Genomic DNA, 21503 nt, shown 5'->3' with positions numbered 1-21503 from the left:
AATTTAACATAGGGTGTACTCACTTTTGTTGCCAGCGGTTTAGACATTAATGGCTGTGTGTTGAGTTATTTTGAGGGGACAGCACATTTACACTGTTATACAAGCTGTACACTTAATACTTTACATTGTAGCAAAGTGTAATCCCTTCAGTGTTGTCCCATTAAAAGATATAATGAAATATTTACTGAAATGTGAGGGGTGTACTCACTTTTGTGAGATACTGTATATATGTGAGCTTATATCAAGTTTGAAGCTTTAGCAAGATAATCAGCGTTCAGAACAAAAGCTTGAAAACAGTATTATTTTTTAAAGGCCTTTTTCTTAGTCTTTGCTGTAGAGTAAAACTTACACTCCTCTGTCCACGTCTGAGCTATACATCTCTCTCACTTTGAGTAACACCTGTGGTACAGGAGAGGAATAAGCAACAGAGTAAACAAACACATCTGACATTTAGAATGGAACTGAAAGCAAAAGAAGCTGCTCCACAAGGTTTCATTTCAATAGCTGTTTGGCAGACTACTACTAAAAGGAATTCCCCTTTTAAAGATTATCTAAAGACCTTTATACTTTAGGAATTTGTTTTCATGTAATCATACCATGAGGTCTTTTTATCCCTATGGTTGCGTCAGACCAATTCTTTTCATAATTGTTTTTGGGTCAATTTCTATAAGTATTTCCCTCCACATTGCCGCTGGCGTAGCCTTGCTTCAAGACAATAACCCATGTCCCGTTGTCCCCAGTCTTACCTGAGTGAAATACAGGTTAATGAGGCTGAGAGTGAAGAACTGCAGACAGACAGGGAAGCAGTAGAGCAGCCAGTAGGCTGCAACAGGGAGGTGGTTGGCCTCCAGAGCGTTACAGAAGTAAAAGGAGAACAGGGTGGTGCGGAGGGCAGCCCAGAGCAGGCAGAGGAACAGGAAGACGCTCTGGTAGCTCCATCTTTTGTGTCTGTAGAGGTAGAGGAGCCAGAGCTGTGCGTACACCACAAGGAACAGCGCGGCGTACAGAGTGGTGTAGAGGATAGTGAAGCCGAGCTCGACCGACGGGGCGACAGCTGGATGTAGGGGGATCGGGACCGGCAGGTCGGAGGAGTTGGGAGGAGGGGCAGCTGTGACTGGAGCTTCCATTGGGAGTACTGCCAGGACTAAGTGTCCATCATCGCAGAGAAACTGCCAAACCTTCTCCTCTCAGCCCCATCCGTTGACATGGGAGACCTGAAACTAAATGATGAGAGATCAGCAGGGCATGTGCACAACACTGAGCAAGAGATGGACAATATGGAGGAAAATGTATACCTTGATAACATTAATATGTTTGGGTGATAAGACAACATATAGCTACACCATGTTGAGACCATATCATTTTGCTGCCAATGTTTTTGTTTTAACCCCTATTTTTGCATCACTGCGATAAAGTATATTAACATTCTTTCCGATGGTTATTTGTTTTTAAGTGTTAATAGTTACTTGATTCCAAAAAATGTGCTATATCATGAAATGATGTCAACCTACTACAATCTCATACAATACATTTTTTTTGTCTTAAAATATTCTGTAATGACCAGTAGTCATTGAGAAAACATTGCCACGTCACAAATTATGGGTATGTATGAATATCAGGCGATTAAGTCAAATATTATGATATCTGATTCTACAATAGCCATAAGGCCTTACTCCAAATGTAATAGACTCATAGTATGGGTTTATATCTGGCAAATCTCATATAAAGTTGTCCAGCTGCTATTTTTCACACAGGACTGGATTGTAAAGGTAGCTAACTCAAAACAGTAACTTTCACTTCCAGGTGCATTCTTCAGTATTTCAGAACATATTTAAGCAGAAATATGATTTTAAAAATTTTTCATTATTATTGACAATGTAACAACAATCCCATGATACAATTAACGTTACAATGAGCTATGGTATATACATACTTTCCCAGCTGTGTCAAACTTTACATTGATTTAAACTATAGACAGTGACCTTATTAATTGATAATATAAAAGTCACATTATGGTGGCTGGCAGTCCCACTACTTAACAACATTAATTTAACAGTTCACTACAACAACTCAACGATTATCTCTCATTTTCGACATTAACATAAACATTTCAAACTTAGGTAACGTAGCTAATTTTTGTGGGGCTATTTGATTTCATTATAATGTAACGTTACAGGTTTGCATGCGCCCCATGGGTATTTTTCAGTGACCTTTGGAACTCAGTATCCCAGCTAGCTTAATGTCTTTACTTGGGTCTTTGGAACATAAACAACAGTTTTCCGTTTAGGCTGCTCAACAACGGCTAAGCTAACTGAAACTTACTTTGAATGTCATCTATTTCGTGCTGTCGCTCAGTTATGCTTTGCCTTTTAACAAAAAAAAACCATTAAATGTATAGCTAAGCTGCCAGTAATCATTTAACGATAATAACTGACCTTACTTTAAGTGAACACCAAAGAAGCTCCAGGATAAGCAGACGACGGTAATCCCTTGTTGTTTCCGTATTGTGTGGATCTGAGTAACGTCTGATAGGTAGAGCCGCCTGATAGGCGGAGCCGCTGTTTTCAATCCAACCGCCAATCAGCGATAACAGGAAATCGCGGTTTCTTCAAATTGTTGTTTATTTCTGAAGAAAGACGGCGCATTCAAATAGGATTTAACGGTAAGGTTGTCTAAGGTCAGTGTGAAAGACATTTTGGATAACTTTAGCAGACGTTTAATGCAACTTTTGTTTGCCATAACTCGACATTAAAGTTAGCCAGAGTGGGCTCTCATTAGCAGACAAATGTGACTGCTCTTTAACGTTACGTTTCGTCCGTTAATCTTGTGTCACGAAGGTGCTGCTGCTGCTACTGCATTATTATTAAAGTAGTCCAAGATGCTACTGCGATCCAGAAAATCCATCCTCCCCAGGCAGGCAAGTGGGGAGAGTGACTCGAGTGAGGTAGAGTTTCTGGACACAACAACGGTAACGCCGAGGAGACGGTCGACCCGCCCGCTCAGGAGAACTACGTACGAGGTGGGTATTTTTACTACTCAGCTTTTCCGCCTCCTCTTCCTCCGCTGCTGAAAACTTCACAGTCGGCCACGTAGCTTGCTCGCTAACGTCAACGACAGCAACGTTTGCTGGCTAACCCGACATAAATACTCAAGGAAGGATTATATAGACACTGCCTGCCTTAAACTATCTTATTTTTACTGGTATTACCACTTTAACGTATGTAATATTTGCCTAGCTGGTTAGCATAACTGTTAAGAGCTAATAACCGCATCGCGAGTGTGAACCCCTCCGCCCAGCCAGAACTTATTACCTGGCAAGTTACTGCATCATGGTAAGTTTTTCTCCTTCACGCTGACGGTGTTTCTATGTGAAGAAGATGACAAAACGTTGCCCTTACATTCATTTTGTTCTTCACTGTTGCCAGTGGCCTTTTGTAGATTAAAATACAACCGCTGCACATGTCCTGAAATCCTACATTGTGGAATATGTCTGATGCTTTGTTAGATGCCTTGTTAACTGTGAATATAACCGATCTTGTCCCATCAGGAGTCAGATGAATCCGACTCGGAGTCTGTCCAAGTGATGGAGACACGTCAAAGTCACGCTGCAGAGCTGGAGGAGGAAACTGCTGCTGCGGTAGTCTATAATTCACCTCACATGAAGCCTAAGCAAACACACCTCTTGCTGTTAGATGTTTTGTATATAGGCCGGAAAACCATAGCTACCTAGAAAGCCCTGGGAGTGGCACAACTATTTATACAGCCATGTTGGGAGATAAATGGTGTTCTGTGTTTGTGCAGCAGCATGTAATCATCAGCAGAAAATATTGGCAGGCTAGTGCGGAAGTGTAATCTCATTTAGCCTGTCCTGGAGCAGTAAAGCTGATTTATATATTCAGCCTGTAAGTAAGTTATTTACAGTGCTGCTGATGAGTATAGGAACCCCAGCTAAAGTTGACTAAAAAGAGGAATACAAAAAAAAAATCATCTTTTGTGAATTGAGCTTAATGACTTAATTGAAAAAATTAGGAAAAATCCAACCTTTGAGGACAACAATTTTCTTTGTGAATGAATAATGTATCATAAATAAATAAATGTTCTTCCTTAAAATAATAAGTAAGTAAACCCCTATGTTAAATTCCCATAGAGGTAGGCAGATATTTATTTTTAAAGGCCAGTTATTTCATGGATCCAGGATACTATGCATCCTGATAAAGTTCCCTTGGCCCCCACATCATCACATCCCCTTCACCATACCTAGAGACTGGCATGGTTTTATTTCAGTTAGCCTAATAGCTGGTTTGATTTGCATTGAGAGATGATCTTATGGAAAGTACCCCATGCCAATCTGTAGGTATGGTGAAGGGGATGTGATGATGTGGGGGGCTATTTTAATTCCAAAGGCCAAGGGAACTTTATCTGGATGCATAGTATCCTGGATCCATGAAATAACTGGTCTTTAAAACTAAAGATCTTCCTGCCTCTATGGGAATTTAACATAGGGCAGTCCCTCCAGAAAAACGCGATTATGCGATTGCATAATTCAACGAATAATCAGCCAAAGTCTGCATATTTATGCGGGGGCCGCATTTTTTTTCAAATACGCCGCACTTTCGCCGCATAAATTGCAGATTTCCGTGCAAAATACGCGGGGCTTGCATGATTTCATAATCCCCGTATTTTCGTTGCAAAAAAGTCACACATATATCTTAGCAGAAAGTTGAAAAATGTTGCGTTTACTTCACACAAGAGCAGCCCTTTTCCCCTGTTGCCATGGGAACGTTATGAAGTGACGCAATTACGCGACGTGAACATCATCGAAAAGCTGCAAACCCCGCGATGAAGCCACGATGAAACCGCAGTTTTTGGAAGTTCCCGCAATTTCATTGCATAAATATCCCACATATTTCATCCCATTTTTTAAGAAAACGTGCCGCATAATCAAGGGTTTTTGCCCGCAACAATCACAAAAAAACTTTTTCTGGAAGGCCTGATGGGGGTGTCTATACTTATGCCCCCTGTATTTTAAGGAAGAACATTTATTTATTCACGATACATTATTCATTCACAAAGAAAATTGGTGTTTCCAAAAGATTGGATTTTTCCTATTTTTTTCAATTAAGGCATTAAGATCAATTTCCAAAAGATGATTTTTTTTTTTTGTCCTCTTTTTAGTCAACTTTAGCATGGGTTCCTATACTCATGAGCAGCACTGTACATATCCAAAAGGAGAGCTCAACCTGCAATGTCAATGTTATTGACATTGACAAACTATTATTTTGCATAATATTTCACAATTAACTTTTATCATCAAAGATAGTGGCAATATTTGAACAGTGCACTTAAATAGAAATAGATTTATTTTGCAATATTGGACTGTCAATAAATGAGTCAGTCAGTCTTTAAGTTTACATATTTATATAAAGCCACCTTCGGTTGTCAAAGAAGTGTTTGCTTCAGTGCAATTTATAAAATGGTGTTCAGAGCTAGACTGACATATGAGCCAGCATTAGCGTACTGCAGGTATATCAGTATCAGTGTACACTGAAGGCTGGCAGATAATTAACTAGACATTGCAGTATATACAGTACTGCCAAAATATGTTTCAGGTAACGTTTGTTTAAATGACAGTGTTTGTTATGTTACCCTACATCATTTATTTTTCAACTACAAAATGTCCTGTTCGGTTATATCATGGGCTTAATTCTTAAAAAAAATTAATTTAAAGGATCATTATCAAAACAAGTTATTTTATGTTATGCATTTATGAACAAAAGACTATTGGCTGATATCGACATTTGCCTCAAAAATCCTGTTTCAGTCGGCTAGAATAGGTTTGCTTTCACAGCAGACATTTTGTCCTGTCATAGTAGGAAAGGCACAGGTGTAACTAATATGGCTCTGCTCTATTTAATTGTCCCAGTAAGCCATGACGGTGACGGAGCATGCACAATACCAGGACCCTACAACAGAAGCAGCTCGGTGGAATCCACCGTTAATCATTTACACCAGGGGTTTTCCTACTGTGGCTTGTAAAAATGTCTTTGTTGTCATCACACAATAAGAGAAAATATAAAGAAAAGAAAACATTTCAACTGATGGAAGACATTCAGTTGCACGATGTACTCTCGTTGGAAATGGAGTTACATATCAGTGAGTATGTCTGTATGCACACTAATATTCCCACTATTATTCCAAATATGACAATATTCAGAATTTGATACAGGTCATGTAAGCAGCATATTCTGTCTTTTTCCGAATATAGCATTTTCCGATGAAGACATTTGGGATATGTGGGGGTATTATTCAGGTTTATGAAGCAACCAGGGGCCTGTTGCACAAAAGTAGAATGAAGAAATCCAGGATAACTGAAAAAGCGCAGCTTGACTTAGTGTGGTCCGCTCATCGCGGCTTAATCGGTTGCACGTTTGCCGAGCCAGGATGAGAAGGTGAAGCTATGTCAAGCCAGGTGTAGATAGCTGGGATAAGTGCACGTTCACGGCTTTCTTAAATAGACCACGGTATCGATCACAGATTTACTGATGCAGAAATGGAGAAGACGCGTGCGGCATATGTTTAACCCGCTGAGCAGCAGCTGTTAATGGAAAATTACGAGGAGGTGAAACATATAATATGCAAAAAGGGAAATACGGCTGTTGTTATCAGACAGAGAGAAAAAGTCCAACAGACAAAACAATGCGTAAGGATTTAAAAAGATCTACTTAGGGCCTACTAGTCACTCCACATTTTTACAAAGTTTTTTAATTGCTTTGAATATGCTTGTTTTCTGTTGGTTTTATTGCTGTATCTGTTTTTATGTGCTGGTTGTACTGTAAAGTGTTTTTGAGTAGCCTGTAAAGCACTATATACATAAAATGTTTTATTATTTAGCCTACTTTGCCTTAAAAGTGAGCAGAGGGAATTCATGTTCCTCGGACAATTTACCCTAAGGACTAGGCTTAATTTCAAACCCTTATTCATAATGAGAGAATATGTTTTACAACCATATCCACAAATCTATATAAGCTATAATTCTAAATATCTTTCTACAATTAATGTTCATACAGAACAAACATGACTGGACAAAAACTAGAAAAAGAAGTAAGTGACTTCAATACACACTGTAAGCATATCTGTAAAACAATATAGCCTATTGTTCATGTTTTTTTCTCACTCCCAAGCTCCAAGATGCGTGACGGCACCAAAATAAAAAGATTAAGAAGCTTTGTGGCATTCCAACACATTCTCACTCCCATCTCGAAAAATACGGACGTTTGGTCAGGTGCCATTGTCGTCGTTATTGACGCTAAAAGTCTCCTTTAGATCCCCCTGCCTCCCCCCGCCTCTCCATGTTGCACGAGGCATATTCACGGGGAGAGCAGCAGAGGAAAAGCCCCTTTCCTCCGCATTGTCCCACTTTATCTCCGGTGCATGTGCAACAATTTCTTACCGTCCAAACCACGGCAATAGTAGGATTTAAATTAAACTTGTGACGGCAATAGTGACAAGTAATGCATGTTAATAAAAATAAAGCAGAACACATTCAGAAGACAACGGAATAACTGTTAAACACGTTTATTTCGGATCAGAGCAGCAGCTGATTTAACACATCAGACTCCAGGATTAATCTCAGCAGGCTAGCAGCCGGGCTGAGAGGGAGGCTGTCATGAGTCCGTACCGGTGGAAAAACTTGTTAAAAAACAATGGAAGAAAAAAAATCTATTTTGCACGGCTGCATGTAAACGGGAATATTGGTGGAATATTCACTTTCATTAGCCATGTAAACAGCATAGTCGGAATATTGTCATTTTTCTGAATAAGCGCAAAAAACAGATTATGTGCATGTTAACGTAGTCACTGTTTATGGGAGGACTACATAACATCTTGTAAAATGAACGCAGCAGCCGCAGAAATATGACCAGCCGACTAGCCACACCCTGATAAACAATCCCAGGCATCTATTCTGGAATACTGAAATTTGGTTGCCATAGATATCAGTGTAATAATGAAAATTAGCATTGTGGACTGAGCTTGAAGCAAAGCAAGCTCACTGTTCAGCTGCCATTGGAATGTAAAGTTAAAGAATGTTGTCGCCATGGTAACACTTGAGTCTTGTTTTAAACAAATATTGGCATCCATGAAAACATGCTAAGGTGTATCAGACAATCACACTAATTTGAATGGGTGTAGCTATTGCAGTTCTACGGAAGCCGCTCAAGGTAACAAAAGACTAGATGATATTGAGTTTGAGAATGTTTAACTGCTTTTTCTAAAGGTATTTCCGGTGTTATGTGCAGCTTAGGGTGATGAAGCTATTCAGAGTCACTGGTTTAAAACTTGTTTGTGTGAGAGTTGCTATATACACACAAGATGGATGCTTGTTTTTTCTAATGAAGTTCTGTCCTCCTCAGGAACTGAAGTATTGTCGTGTTGTGCTGGACCGCCTGCGGGCTGAAGACGAAAAGGCTGCAAGAAAAGAACTCGAGGAGAAGGAAGACATGAACCGCAAAGGTGGGAAACTCCTCTCCCGGATCCCCACTTTCCGACCGCGGCCTACAGTTGCGAGCCAAACCCCGGAGCTGCCTGGATCCCAAACCGACACCCCTGTCCATGTAGCTCCTCCTCCCGAGAAAGCTGGCAGCGTGGAGGCCGAGAAGCCCAAGCTGCCTCATGTGAGAGAAACCTCACTACCCCTGCCATCGGTCCGCATCCCCAAAACCGACTTCGAACTCCCCTCTCCGTTAAGCAGCACAGAACGAGCCGCTGCGGCTGCCCATAGTCCCCTAATCGCTGCATCCAAGAGCTCCAGTTCGTCTGAATCTTCTCTGACTGCGAGCCCCAGGCCGGCCCTCAGACCAGAGCAGGGCTCGCAGCAACATGTAGGCCCCGAGAAAGCTGGCAGCATGGAAGTCGCAAAGTCCAAGCCGCCTGATGTGAGAGAAACATCACTACCTCTGCCATCCGTCCGCATCCCCAAAGTCGACTCTGAAGCCACCTCTCTGCTAAGCAGCACAGAACGAGCCGCTGCAGCAGCCCATAGTCCCCTAATCACTGCATCCAAGAGCTCCATTTCGTCTGAATCTCCTCTGACTGCGAGCCCCAGGCCGGCCCTCAGACCAGAGCAGGGCTCGCAGCACCGTGTACCGGAGCCGGAGGAAAGCAAAACGTTTGAAATGGAAACTGAAACCCTTCAGGGTGCCCCCGTAACTCAACTTCCGTGCGAGGACCCCATCAGCCAAAAGCCACCGGAAGAGACGGAAGAGAAGTTTGCCGTTGAGGTTAAAAGCAGGATTACGTTCTCCGCCGCTGGAGATACCGAAGACGAGGCTATTATGGACGAACAACCGCCGTGGGAGACGGGGCCGACGAACCCACCTGAATTAAAGGACAGTAGGTCTTCATCAGATGTCGAACGTGAGGATGATGTTGCAGATGAGAAGTCCAAGGGCCATGATTCAGAAGAGGAGGAGAAGCATCATGAACCACTTACAAGCCATTCCGAGTTGTCAGATCCTGCAGAAGAAAAAAACAACGTGGATGAGTCAACCTCTCCTGTAGCACCAGAGAAGCCTGCTGGAGCTCAATCAACCAAGGTGAGTCATGTGGTTCTACTCACCTGACAGACTCCACTGATATCGGTCATACTGTTGTCCTGGTGGTCACAGTCACACAAACAGGAATTTCACCACACCCTGCAGTAACAGCTTCGGCATGTAACAGTCCTCAGCTGTTCCCAAGTCTCTTGTCCAAGCTATGATCCTAACTTCACACATTTTTTTTCTTCTGTGTGTGAAGATAGTGTGTAACAAAAAGGTGACATATAAAGTAAACAATATACATATGTAGACAGACAGTCACAGACAATATATACAGCAGTTATGTTTAATGTTGGTGTGTGTGTGTGTGTGTGTGTGTGTGTGTGTGTGTGTGTGTTCAGTGAACCTTTAGTAGGGTGGAATGTAATAATTGTGGCAGAGACGATAATAACAATGAAGATAAATAGAGAAGTAAATAGATACTTTTGTTCGCAGGTTTAACATTGTACTCGTCTTGTTTTGCAGAGTTCAGGATGCTGCAGTTTTGCCCTCTTCTGCCTCCTGCCCACCGCCCTGCTGCTTCTCGGGGGGTTTGGCCAGCATGTGTGGCACTACGGGCTTCCCATGTCTGTGGCTCAGCTCACCGCTCAGATGGAACTGCACTGGCTGGAGGGCTTTGGCCTAGTACCAGAGCCTTGCAGCACTGATTGTCGGTAAGACATAACCAGGAAAACGTGTTGATCTGTCCAATCAGTTTTGTTTGTGATGAGCCATTTGCTGTGACAAAAGAAACAACTTTTAAAGAAGGTAGAGGAAGGCCAAATTGTGGGCCCTAAACGTTGTGTGCCTTATTTGCACTATTAAAGTATTTTTCTGGAACATTAAGCTGTTGTGTTACCTTCTTTAAAAGTTGAACATTTACTTTTTTGTCCTGCACCAGCAACTACATGGTTGTTGAAAAAGAAATAACTTTTCCTTGCTTTGTGATTCTTCACCTTTAATTTCAATTCAGTTTTATTTATAGTATCAATTCATAACAGGAGTTATCTCGAGACACTTTACAGATAGAGTAGGTGTAGTAGGTCTGTACACTTAGCTGAGCTTTAGGGATGTAATGATACACTCAACTCCCGATTCGACGCAATACAATTTTATCAGGATTTTTGTAACAGAATGAGCTGTGGACAAATGACTCAAAAAAAACTTTTTTTCTATAAACTGTGCAAAACAACAGATGTGTCCTCTCATGAAAAGTGACACTGAAATTGTATTTTATCTTAAATAAGAAGAAAAAATACAGTGAATTAGAGTCACACGTTAGACCGTTTAGCTGTCAGCATTTTAACTGTGTTTAAGCCAGCTAATGTAACTACCTAACGGCAGGCTAACGTTACCTGCTGAGTAATGGTAGCTAGCGCCATGTCCTAGGCTGTTTTTAAAAAATGCATCGAGATTAATTTTTTTAATCGATTTTTAAACAATTCACGATGCATCGATACATCCCTGTTGAGCATAAATGCACCCCGCGTTATTTCAATTTTGCCGTTTTGAAGGTGACAAATCGGCAGCTAAAGAAACTAACTTAAAAGTTGAACAGATCTAATAGTTTAAGATGATGACTGGATACTGTTTGGTGTGTCAGTGGCTGTAGCTTCAGTTTCTCTTGTTCAGAGTGCGCCTGGTGGAGAGCATCCCCGAGGGTCTCTACCAGCCCTCTGCCTCGTCCAGGCGGAGCATCGCAGACAGCTGGCTACATCTGCTGGGCAAAGCCAACAGCTCGGTCCATATCGCTGCTTTCTACTTCACTCTACGTGACAGCGAGTCGGCGCACTCCTCTGACTCTCAGGTTAGTTCAGTCAGCGGCATGCCCTACTCTCACGATAATAAAATAATCCTTTGAACCTCTTAATGCGTGTGATTTCATTTCCATATGTTTTAGGGAAGAATGGTCTTTGAGCAACTTAAACAACTTGAATCCAAAGGTGTGGACCTCCAGATTGCCATCAACGCCCCCCAGACCTCCACTCAAGATACGGCAGAATTGGCTGCAACAGGTACTTCATCACCCGACGATATGGAGCTCAATGTGTGTTGCCTCGCTGTCGTGTGCACCATATATTAAAGCTGAACTAGGCAACATCATTATTTTTTTTATTTCTTTTATTTTTTTACATTTTTTTAACGTTTATTGGTTTTCATTTTTACAATAAGTACAAAATGGATCCATGAAATTTGGCACGCAACCATATTTCAAACAAACACGACACCAAAATACAACATGGGCTCAGCTACACACATACAATAAAAATGAATGAATAAAGAACGAAAACATACACCGCAAAGTACTCTCTCTTATGACCTTATCCCCATAACATAATGTCAGCGACAATGGGGTCCAAATAATTCAGATAAGGTTCCCAAACTTTATAACATTGGTTTGATTTGGAATGTATCACACATGTCAGGTATTCCAGAGGTACTAAATCAAAAAAACACCATCTTAATTTGGTTTTGTGCATATAACAAACATTTTGTCCAATTGAGAGTCTTGCAATCGTAGATATAAAAGGAAACGAAAACAGTCATTCTAAAAAAATAAATAATAACAAACCGTCATGGCTACATGTTGCCAACCACAAAGTACAAATCCAGTATCTTTAAAAACTATACAATTTGATCATAAACTATTTCCACTGGCATAAATCATCCATGTGTTCCATTTATGAACGGAAACATTTTCTCTCACTCTTAGCTGGTAAGTCATTTTTTTTCTTCCATAGTGTAAATCTCTTCTATAATTTTCTAGCCATTGTTTCATAGTCAGGGGTTCAGTCTTGTGCCAGTTTCTTGTAATTGCTTTTTTTTTTTTTACTTGTGATTAATAGTATCTCGGCTAAATAATCTATCATTACTCATGACATCATCATTTAAATTTCCAAGATACATGACTGTACATTCCTTAGGTATTGCATTTCCCAGAACACCGTTGTACATTTTCCCATAGGCAACATCATTTTTATGTTTAATTTAGTCGGTCATTTAGTCACTAATGTAGACCACAGACACTACTACTTCTAGCCAACCAACGCGGGGTTATAACTCCTTGTGTGTTGTGTTGTGTTTCCAGGTGCAGAGGTCAGAGAGGTGGACCTCAAGGCTGTGACCGGAGGCATTGTCCACACCAAGCTGTGGGTGGTGGATCAGAAGCACTTCTACCTGGGTAGTGCTAACATGGACTGGCGCTCTCTAAGTCAGGTAAAACGGAGAGAAATATGTGCGTTTTCAAATGTATCTGCATTAGTGGGCATTCACACAGCCTGCGTCGGCCGTCAGAAGGTGCGGCAAAAATGCAAGTCTTCCCATTCATTTTGAATTGGGGGAGTGCATTTAGGCTGCGGCAGGGTTTGAGGGGGGTGGGGGGGGAACTGACTCAACTTTTTGAGAAACGCAATCATGTAACCGGAGATCGGACTTGTCAGAGTGTTTTGAGGCGGTGTGAGAGTCCCGTACAGGAAACGGGAAACATCACTGCCTCTATTCCTGTCACAAGAAAGCTTTTAAAACACGAAACACAAGCGCTGAACTGCCTGGGAGTTTGTGTAACAGCTGAATGCTTGCCAAACAACAAAGCACAGTCCATCTGTCTCGCTCGTCTCGTTTCTTTCTCCGTGAAATGAAGCTGCCTTCAAGCGCAGAAGGAAACGTTGAGCTCTATAAACGTTCTGACTGAAAACCGTAACTGTCATATACAAAGTCTACTTGTGCTACATGGACCTTTTTCACAGCAGACATTTTGACTTGTCATAGTAGGAAAAGCACAGCTGAAATTGATAACCTTAACGATGGCTCAGTTCCATCAAGTGTCCCAGTGAGCTATATCAGTGAGTCAGCATGCCCAATACCAGGGCCTCTCCTAAGTGGAATGCAGCCATCATTAATGGTTCTGAAATACACCTGTGCTTTTCCTACTATGACATGTCAACATGTCTGCTGTGAAAAGTAAAAATAGAATAGGAAAAGATGTTTATATGTCATCTTGACATGAATACATTTAATAAATGACATGTTGATGTTTGAAAGTCTCGAGGTTTTGACATGAATGCAGATATAAATGTAATTTTAAAAGATAATAATAAATAATTATCGATTTTCAAATATTGCACCTGTCAATACAGAACGAAATATTCTGTTGCCTATTTTGCCGTCAATACTGCCGACGTTGTCTTTGCCGTAATCAAATCAGAATATATTTGTTTAACATGAAGTATACTACTGCTTGCGTGCAGTTTATCATTGGGAAACTTACATGTGTACAGACAAGGCTAGCAGCAGCAGCAGCGCCGCGTCAGACATGTTTCTGGTGTGCAAAGACATAGAACAATCCACGCAGCTGACACGCAACAGAAACGCCACGCTCACGCCGTGCGGCCAGTGTGTGGCCGGCCTAAGTGGACTGAGACTTAGCAGTCATTATGTCCCCCCAACCGGTGACCCTTTGCGCCAGGAGGAAGAGGCTAGCTCTGTCTGTCCCTCTGCTTTGGTTTCACTCCCCACTGAGTCTGGCATCATGTCCTCTGACTATCTTTTACTGGGTATTATGTTGAAAGTTTCTCATTTATTAAATAATTGCTTAAAGCATTTAAACAAAGTTTTGTGTTGGACTAAGTAACATTCCAATATCTTAATTTTGACTTAAAGTGCTCATATTATGCTCATTTCCAGGTTCATAATTGTATTTAGAGGTTATATCAAAATAAGTTTACATGGTTTAATTAAAAAAAAACACCATCTTTTTTGTTGTACTGCACATTGCTGCAGCTCCTCTTTTCACCCTGTGTGTTCAGCTCTCTGTTTTAGCTACAGAGTGAGGCATCACACTTCTGTTCCATCTTTGTTGGGAGTCGCACATGCTCAGTAGCTAGGTAAGGACTACTAGCCAGTCAGAAGCAGAGTATGAGGGCGTGCCCTGACAGTAGCTAGGTAAGGACTACTAGCCAGTCAGAAGCAGAGTATGAGGGCGTGCTGTGCTAGCAGCTAGGCGAGCATTATAACGTGTGTTCCAAAGTGACCACGTTTGTCTCTGAAGTAAAGGCTGGACTACAATAGAGCTGTTTGGAGCAGTTTGTGAACAGTGTTTTCTGTTGGAGATGGTAAGTCCCTTTGGGGTGGACTTTGGGCTTTTTCACTTTGTAAACCTATAACATGCACAAAAAAGATATATAACACAATAAAGGAAAGGGAACAAGCCAAAAAGCATAATATGAGCACTTTAAATAATTGCTTAAAGCATTTAAACAAAGTTTTGTGATGGAGTTAGTAACATTCCAAAATCTTAATTTTGACTTAGATTTTCATTTTCACTGTAAATGCATATTGGTTCCACGATATTGGTTTCATGAACTACTAATAATCAGTATTGGCATTGGCCTTAAGAAAACCTTATCGGTCGATCCCTAGTCTTAATAGTGCAACATAATTGTACGTCTTCCAGACCAGAGGGGGTTCCAGGTTGTAGATAACTAACTGAAGGTGCTTCCTGGAACAGATGATGCCAGCGCTGTGTGCACACAGACACTGTGTGTGTGTGTGTGTGTGTGTGTGTGTGTGTGTGTGTGTGAGAGTGAGTGTGTGTACACTAAATAATATTCGCGGTACTTACCATTATAGGATGTGCAATGCCTGATAGGGTACTGGTGCAATATTGTGTGTGTATGTATGTATATATATATGCATGCTATGTTATATTTGATATGGTATTATGCAATTGGGCATTGTGCAATACAGAAGTTATTGACCACAGCATGAGTTAACGGGAAATGTACATCATTATCAAAATGAAGTGCAATACGAGGGGGAGGAAGTGTTGTGGGTTCGCTTCTGTAATTGTGAGGAAAGGTTGGGGGGGGGGTATTGTGTGAGGTTTATTAGATGTTCATTGAAGCATTGGATGAGATTATGTATGTTAACTGGATGTTTTTTGTGTGTTAATGCGCGATGTGTCGCCATTTAGTTTCTCTCGAATGCCCAAAGATGAATTTCTCCGATAGGAGACCGTAAAGGCTCATCTTCTCTTTAAACCAGGTGAAGGAGGTGGGCCTGTCGGTGGAGGACTGCAGCTGCCTGGCTCAGGATGCCTCTCGGATCTTTGGCGTGTACTGGAGCATCGGCGGTGCGAACAACGGCTCCCTGCCGCCGTACTGGCCTGCTCGTCTCTCTGCGCTGTCCAGCTCCCAGAATCCACTGCGCCTGAAGTTCAATGGAGTGCCTGCTCAAGTGTATCTGTCTGTAAGTTCAGGACTACTCTATAAGCTTCGTTCCAGAGCAACGTTTTATCACGATGCGTTATTACATTGATTCTTTAGACAGCGATGCGATATTTGCTGATATCTTAAAGTCTGTCATGATACAATTTTGATTCAATTCAGGGGCCTCCATCAATATGAGTAACATTATATGCCTATAATTAATACAGTTACATTTATAGCAACTCAGAAAAAATTCTCTTCCAGACATTTAAATTGAAAACGAACTATTCTTTTTAATAAAAAGAATACATATAAACTGGGAATCTTACAGACGATAGGTATTTTCACTTTGCATCGATAACATTGGATGGTGGATCATTGAATATATAGATATATAGATCCAGACTGATGTATCGTTACGCCCCTAATGATTACTATGTGTTTTTGAAGGGTAATACCGATACTTTTAAACAAAACGTATCAAAAACTGACATATTCCGCAGATTTAAGTGATATTGTATACATGTCAGAGTGGAAGATGACATGAGACAGCATTTAGATCATCATATGAGGAATTAGTAAAATGAGACACTTTTTATTCTACTCATGTGGCCAGCTGTGACCGAGCTGTGTTCTCTCCGTTTCCCGCAGAGTTCCCCTCCGCAGATCTCCGCCCGCGGCCGCTCTGACGATCTCGCCACCATCCTGTCTGTCATCGACGACGCCCAGAAATTAATTTACATCTCCGTCATGGACTATCTCCCTCTGTCGCAGTACACAGAGCCACTCAGGTGACGACTGCTGCAGTATTTACTGCTGCATTGTTACAATCCTAGACATGTTCCTCATCAGACACAAACAGATTCCTCATTTATTAGATACTATATTAGATAGATAGTTATTACAGTAACAAATACTGCAATGCATCGTGTCTTGTGAATAGATACAGTATGGACTAGTTAATTAAAAGGGTATTTATTGAATAAACCGTCACAACACTGGACTCTGATTGGCTGACAAAGCAGCTTAATAAGATGAGGTTCTCCTGCTGACTGGAGGCTTTCTAGGTCAAATGCTGGAGACGTGCCCATCTGGAATTGATTGATTGATTTTATTTGACCCTTTTGTTATAAGATACGATACAGTAGGGCTGCACAATTAATTTCCCACGATCTAATTCACGTGATCGAGCGATATTTAAAATGCTTAATTCCGTTCATAGAACGCTCTGTATCAAAGTTGTTGTTTTTTTTGTTTTTTTTCAAAGCGCTGTAAACCACTCTCTGATCACGTGCCTCCATGACCCAATCAGAGCAAGTGGCAGCAGATCAATCATCACATCCATACATATATTAAATAGATCCATCAAGACAATACAGTAAAAAAAACATACTAAGATTGGCATCTGAGCCATTTGTTCAGTGCCTGTTTAAAACCTCCTAAACTTCTGACCATCTTTAGATATTTTCCTGGCACCTTCCTTCCTTCTACAGGTTTGTTGCTACATATAAAAAGGACCCCTTACCTAAATTACTCTTAACCCTAGGAGGTACAAAATCAGTAGAGCTGCCCCTGGTGGAGTAGCTGTGAACATCTCTCACTCTGTTAAAATAACTGATTAAATATTTGGGGACAGTCCTGTCAAACGATACATTTTTTTTTAATCACGATTAATCGCTGAAGTTCTATAGTTAATCGCATATTTTATCACATGATTAAAATTCTATTATTTTGCATTTCAGAACAGTTTTTAAGTACATATTAATGGAAAGCAATTCTTACCAGTGTATCTTGATTGGGAATCAAATGAATGCAAAGAAAGTTACTTTATGAACCTGATTTTAAGATTTGTAATTATTTATTTACTGTAAACAAAAGAAAAATGGAGGAATTGTGCAATAATGACAGATTCCTCCAAGTACCTAACTAAAAAACCCCTATCCTTACCAGAGTCAATATAGTGTTTAGGAACTCCTAAATAATGTTGATTACTCACCACCAGTGATCACCGAGATTTCATCTCGACTAGAAATGTAGCTGTAGCAAGTATTTCACCATCTCTGTCCTTATTCACATTTTAAGACGCTACAAATGATATCCAGCTACAAAAAAAAGCCTGAATGTCGGGAGTTAGAATGGAGGTACAAAGAGTCGTTGCTATGGAGATGATACAGCGTCTTGTGGCATTGGTGTAAACTGGCAGGGCGGTGCGTTGCAAATAGTTGCAAGTTTCAACTCGTCGAATCTTCGTTCTGAACTGGGCTTAAAATGTATTATGCTGTGTCATCCTTTTTAAGTAGCTCACACATTATACGTTCCTCTGCTTCCCTCCCTGCTCACTAGCAGAGAAGCAGTGGCAGCAAAAACTGTCCTGTCCTGTTAGTAGTGTCCTGAGGAGTGTCCCGGGACAATCAGACATTGTCCTGTGACTCCATGACTGTCCCAGGACAGTCAGACACTGTCCTGTGACTCCCAGACACTGTCCTGTGACTGTATGACTGTCCCAGGACAGTCAGACACTGTCCTGTACACTGTCCTGTGACTCCCAGACACTGTCCTGTGACTGTATGACTGTCCCAGGACAGTCAGACACTGTCCTGTGACTCCCAGACATTGTCCTGTGACTCCATGACTGTCCCAGGACAGTCAGACACTGTCCTGTGACTCCCAGACACTGTCCTGTGACTGTATGACTGTCCCGGGACAGTCGGACACTGTCCTGTGACTCCCAGACGTTGTCCTGTGACTCCATGACTGTCCCAGGACAGCCAGACACTGTCCTGTGACTCCCAGACACTGTCCCAGGACAGTCAGACACTGTCCTGTACACTGTCCTGTGACACCCAGACACTGTCCTGTGACTCCCAGACACTATCCTATGACTTCCATGACTGTCCCGGGACAGTCGGACACTGTCCTGTGACTCCCAGACACTGTCCTGTGACACCCAGACACTGTCCTGTGACACCCAGACTAGCACCACAGACATTCTGTTTTCCAGAAAGCTATATATCGGTCGGGCTCTATAGCGCACACGTTATCCGTTCCTCTGCTTGCCTCTGCGTCCCTCCCTGCTCACTTGCACCACAGACATTCTGATATTCGGCCCGTTTTCCGGAAAGCTTCCCCTGCTGAAGGGTTGAAACGTGTGCGTTTGGTCTCCCCTCTCTCAGGTTCTGGCCAGCCATCGACTCGGCGCTGCGTGCCGCCGCCTGCACCAGACACGTGCAGGTCCGACTCCTGGTCAGCTGCTGGAAGCACTCCCCCGCCGCCATGTTCCCCTTCCTGCAGTCCCTGCTGGTGCTCCGCAGACCTCCGCTGAAGTGTGACGTCGACGTGGTGCGTTGGGAGAACTCGTTTCCTGCACAGTGACACAGCGACTTAACAGATACGGTGCTGCTATATCCTAAACTCCTGTTGTTGGTTTTGTTTCTGTGCAGAAAATCTTCACGGTGCCTTCGACAGCGGAGCAGATGAAGATTCCCTTCGCACGAGTCAATCATGCCAAGTACATGGTTACAGACCGAGTGGTCTATATCGGTACGCTATCACCACTTACTACCTGCTTAAACTCTTGTGTTGTCTTCCCGTCAATGTCCCTATCTCAATGTTTTAGCAGCTTTTTAGTTTTTGTGTGGGTTTTTTTTTCCCCAACGTTTTGGTCACTTACTGTATTTCAAAATTGATATCGCTTTATCTGACATTTTGTTGTTTTTTTCCCCAACATTTTGTCAGGCTTATTTCGACATCCCATATGTTCTAATATAAAAAAAACTTTGAAAACGGGTCAAATTTGACCCGAGGACAACATGAGGGTTAAACTCTTCTAACCCTTCAAACAAAAACATATCCACTATGGCCGAGGTGAAAAGTACTTATAACTAAGTACATGTACACAGGTTTTGAGACGATTTAAGGCGTTTTCATTTCATGCTACTTTATACTTTTATTCCACTACATTTCACAAGTAAATAATGTACTTTTTATTCTATTACGTTTGTCTAACTACAAGTATTTTGCGCATATATTTAATACAAAACAAATGAACTGCTAAAGCCTGATGCCCTGTTTTTTTTTTTAGAAGAGAAAGAAAAGTCATGTCAAGTCATTTTGCTTTTAACGTTTGATTAAAGTATGTGGATTTCTTTTTAAAACTCTGTTTTTGATTGTTGGGAAAAAAAAGCATTTATGTAAATAAAATGCATTATTGTTATTTATTTTAGTCTGGAATTAATTCAACTAATATTACTTTTGAAACCAGGTATATTCCAACCTGTTTTCACTGCAGATCCCCTCGTCAGAATTCAAATGTTGTAAAAGTCAAAGTTTTCTTGAATGGAACCCATGTGGTGGTGAGAATATATATATATATATATATCTCACTAAAATGGGAGACTGACTGTGATGCACTCTAACTGCTGTGGCTGTGTTCTGTGTTCCCAGGGACGTCCAACTGGTCAGAGAACTACTTCACCCACACGGCTGGAGTGGGCTTGGTGGTGAACCAGACCGGCTCGGAGGTGAAGGAAGGCCAGGAGACTGTGCAGCGCCAGGCGGAGGAGCTCTTCCTCAGAGACTGGACGTCCCAGTACGCCAGCGCTCTCTCTGTGGACGACGAGGACGTCTGCCCTGGCGGCTCGCACTGGGGGTTTGTTCAGTAAAGCACCGTTGCGTCGTAGACGAAGCATCTCGCCTGCTCCCGCTACTTGAACTTTATTTGACTCGTGCAGAATCCGCTTGCTGTACAGTGTGAAGGAACACACTTTATTTGTATTAGCGTTTCCTGATTGGCTGCCTGGTTTTTGTATATAATTGCGTTTCTTTTCTTCTTCTTTTTAAATATTTTGTTTCAAGACGTGTTATTTTTATACTTTGTATTGTTCTTACACAAGTTAAGGTGCAAGGGGGACCTCGCATTGTATAATTTGATTTTATGCCTGGAGCATTTTGTATATATTTTACCTTAAAATGCCAGTGCCAAGCTTCAACACTCTCAGCTGTTAATGTTTGTGTGTAGTGAAACCAGTCCTGTCAGCCCATTAGTACACAGTTCTTGTAAATATTATTAATTTGCCATTCATTGCTGGCTCACAAAGAGTGAGCATGCTTTGTGTTTTGATTTACATGTCCTGTGTTTGAAATAAACCTGTTTGAGTCGTGACTCACTCAGATCTTACACCCGTGTCTTTAAATTAACCCATGAGTCGCGAGTCTCTAGTATCATTTAAGGCCGTTACAGACCAACCAGACGGCCGACCGTTGGCAGAAAAGGCAGTTGGACTGATCAGTCTCCCAGAGCGACGAGAAGTAATACGTCTCCTTCACAGCAGGCGGCGCTAATCTGTATTGTCGCCCAAAAAAAGAAAACCGGCAGCTGATTGGACGAACGCGTCACGTGGTTCTGGCTGCTGCTTCCGGATTTTGGATTTTTCCACCGGCCATTACTGGCGACTCATTCAGAATACGATCTCATATTGTACTAAAATAGTTCACCGAAAACGTGTTTCTGAAAACATTTGAAGAGAGAAAATAGGCCGTGCAGTTGCTGAATCTGTCTTCATTTCAGATCGACAGAGGTCAGTTTAAAAGATTTTCGTCAGATTTTGAGAGGCTTAGTCACGGTCATCCCGCTCGCCATTTCAGGGTGAGTCCCGACTGTCCTGTCTCTGACTGAGCATGTCAGGTCGGCCAAAATGAAGGCCGACAGCTCCTCGGACGAACG

At 41.8% G+C, this 21503-nt stretch overlaps 2 protein-coding genes across 7 annotated transcripts in view; one reads left to right on the top strand and one right to left on the bottom strand.

Moving 5' to 3' along the window:
- gpr137 (G protein-coupled receptor 137) overlaps positions 1-2548 on the bottom strand; it is a 10568-nt gene extending 8020 nt beyond the window's left edge. The window contains exons 1-4 of one of the 3 annotated variants that reach the window (XM_078261138.1): positions 2441-2462; positions 2323-2366; positions 747-1220; positions 350-399 (exon numbers count right to left, since the gene is read on the bottom strand). In XM_078261138.1, coding sequence (XP_078117264.1) covers positions 350-399; positions 747-1127 — 431 coding nt within the window. In that variant the 5' untranslated portion in view covers positions 1128-1220; positions 2323-2366; positions 2441-2462. Of the gene's footprint in view, positions 1-349; positions 400-746; positions 1221-2322; positions 2367-2435 lie in introns of all 3 variants that reach the window. The other 2 variants (XM_078261136.1, XM_078261137.1) reach the window with 2 other exon arrangements.
- Positions 2549-2577: 29 nt separating this feature from the next.
- pld7 (phospholipase D family, member 7) lies at positions 2578-20957 on the top strand. 4 transcript variants are annotated; one of them, XM_078261130.1, is made up of 13 exons: positions 2578-2677; positions 2838-3019; positions 3548-3637; positions 8412-9593; positions 10062-10249; positions 11208-11382; positions 11476-11590; positions 12664-12791; positions 15618-15821; positions 16433-16572; positions 18955-19120; positions 19222-19321; positions 20225-20957. In XM_078261130.1, exons 2-13 carry the CDS (start codon positions 2879-2881, stop codon positions 20440-20442), a joined length of 2847 nt encoding a protein of 948 aa, XP_078117256.1. In that variant the 5' UTR covers positions 2578-2677; positions 2838-2878; the 3' UTR covers positions 20443-20957. The 4 variants fall into 4 exon arrangements, with proteins under 4 accessions (XP_078117256.1, XP_078117257.1, XP_078117255.1 ...); XM_078261131.1 differs by having other exon boundaries at positions 2582-2662; XM_078261129.1 differs by having other exon boundaries at positions 2636-3019.
- Positions 20958-21503: the final 546 nt, after the last annotated feature.

Source organism: Sander vitreus, chromosome 10, assembly GCF_031162955.1.
Source record: "Sander vitreus isolate 19-12246 chromosome 10, sanVit1, whole genome shotgun sequence".
Classification (NCBI taxonomy): domain Eukaryota; kingdom Metazoa; phylum Chordata; class Actinopteri; order Perciformes; family Percidae; genus Sander; species Sander vitreus.
Note: the sequence above shows the minus strand (reverse complement) of the source record. Positions and strands in the feature narration are given on the sequence as shown.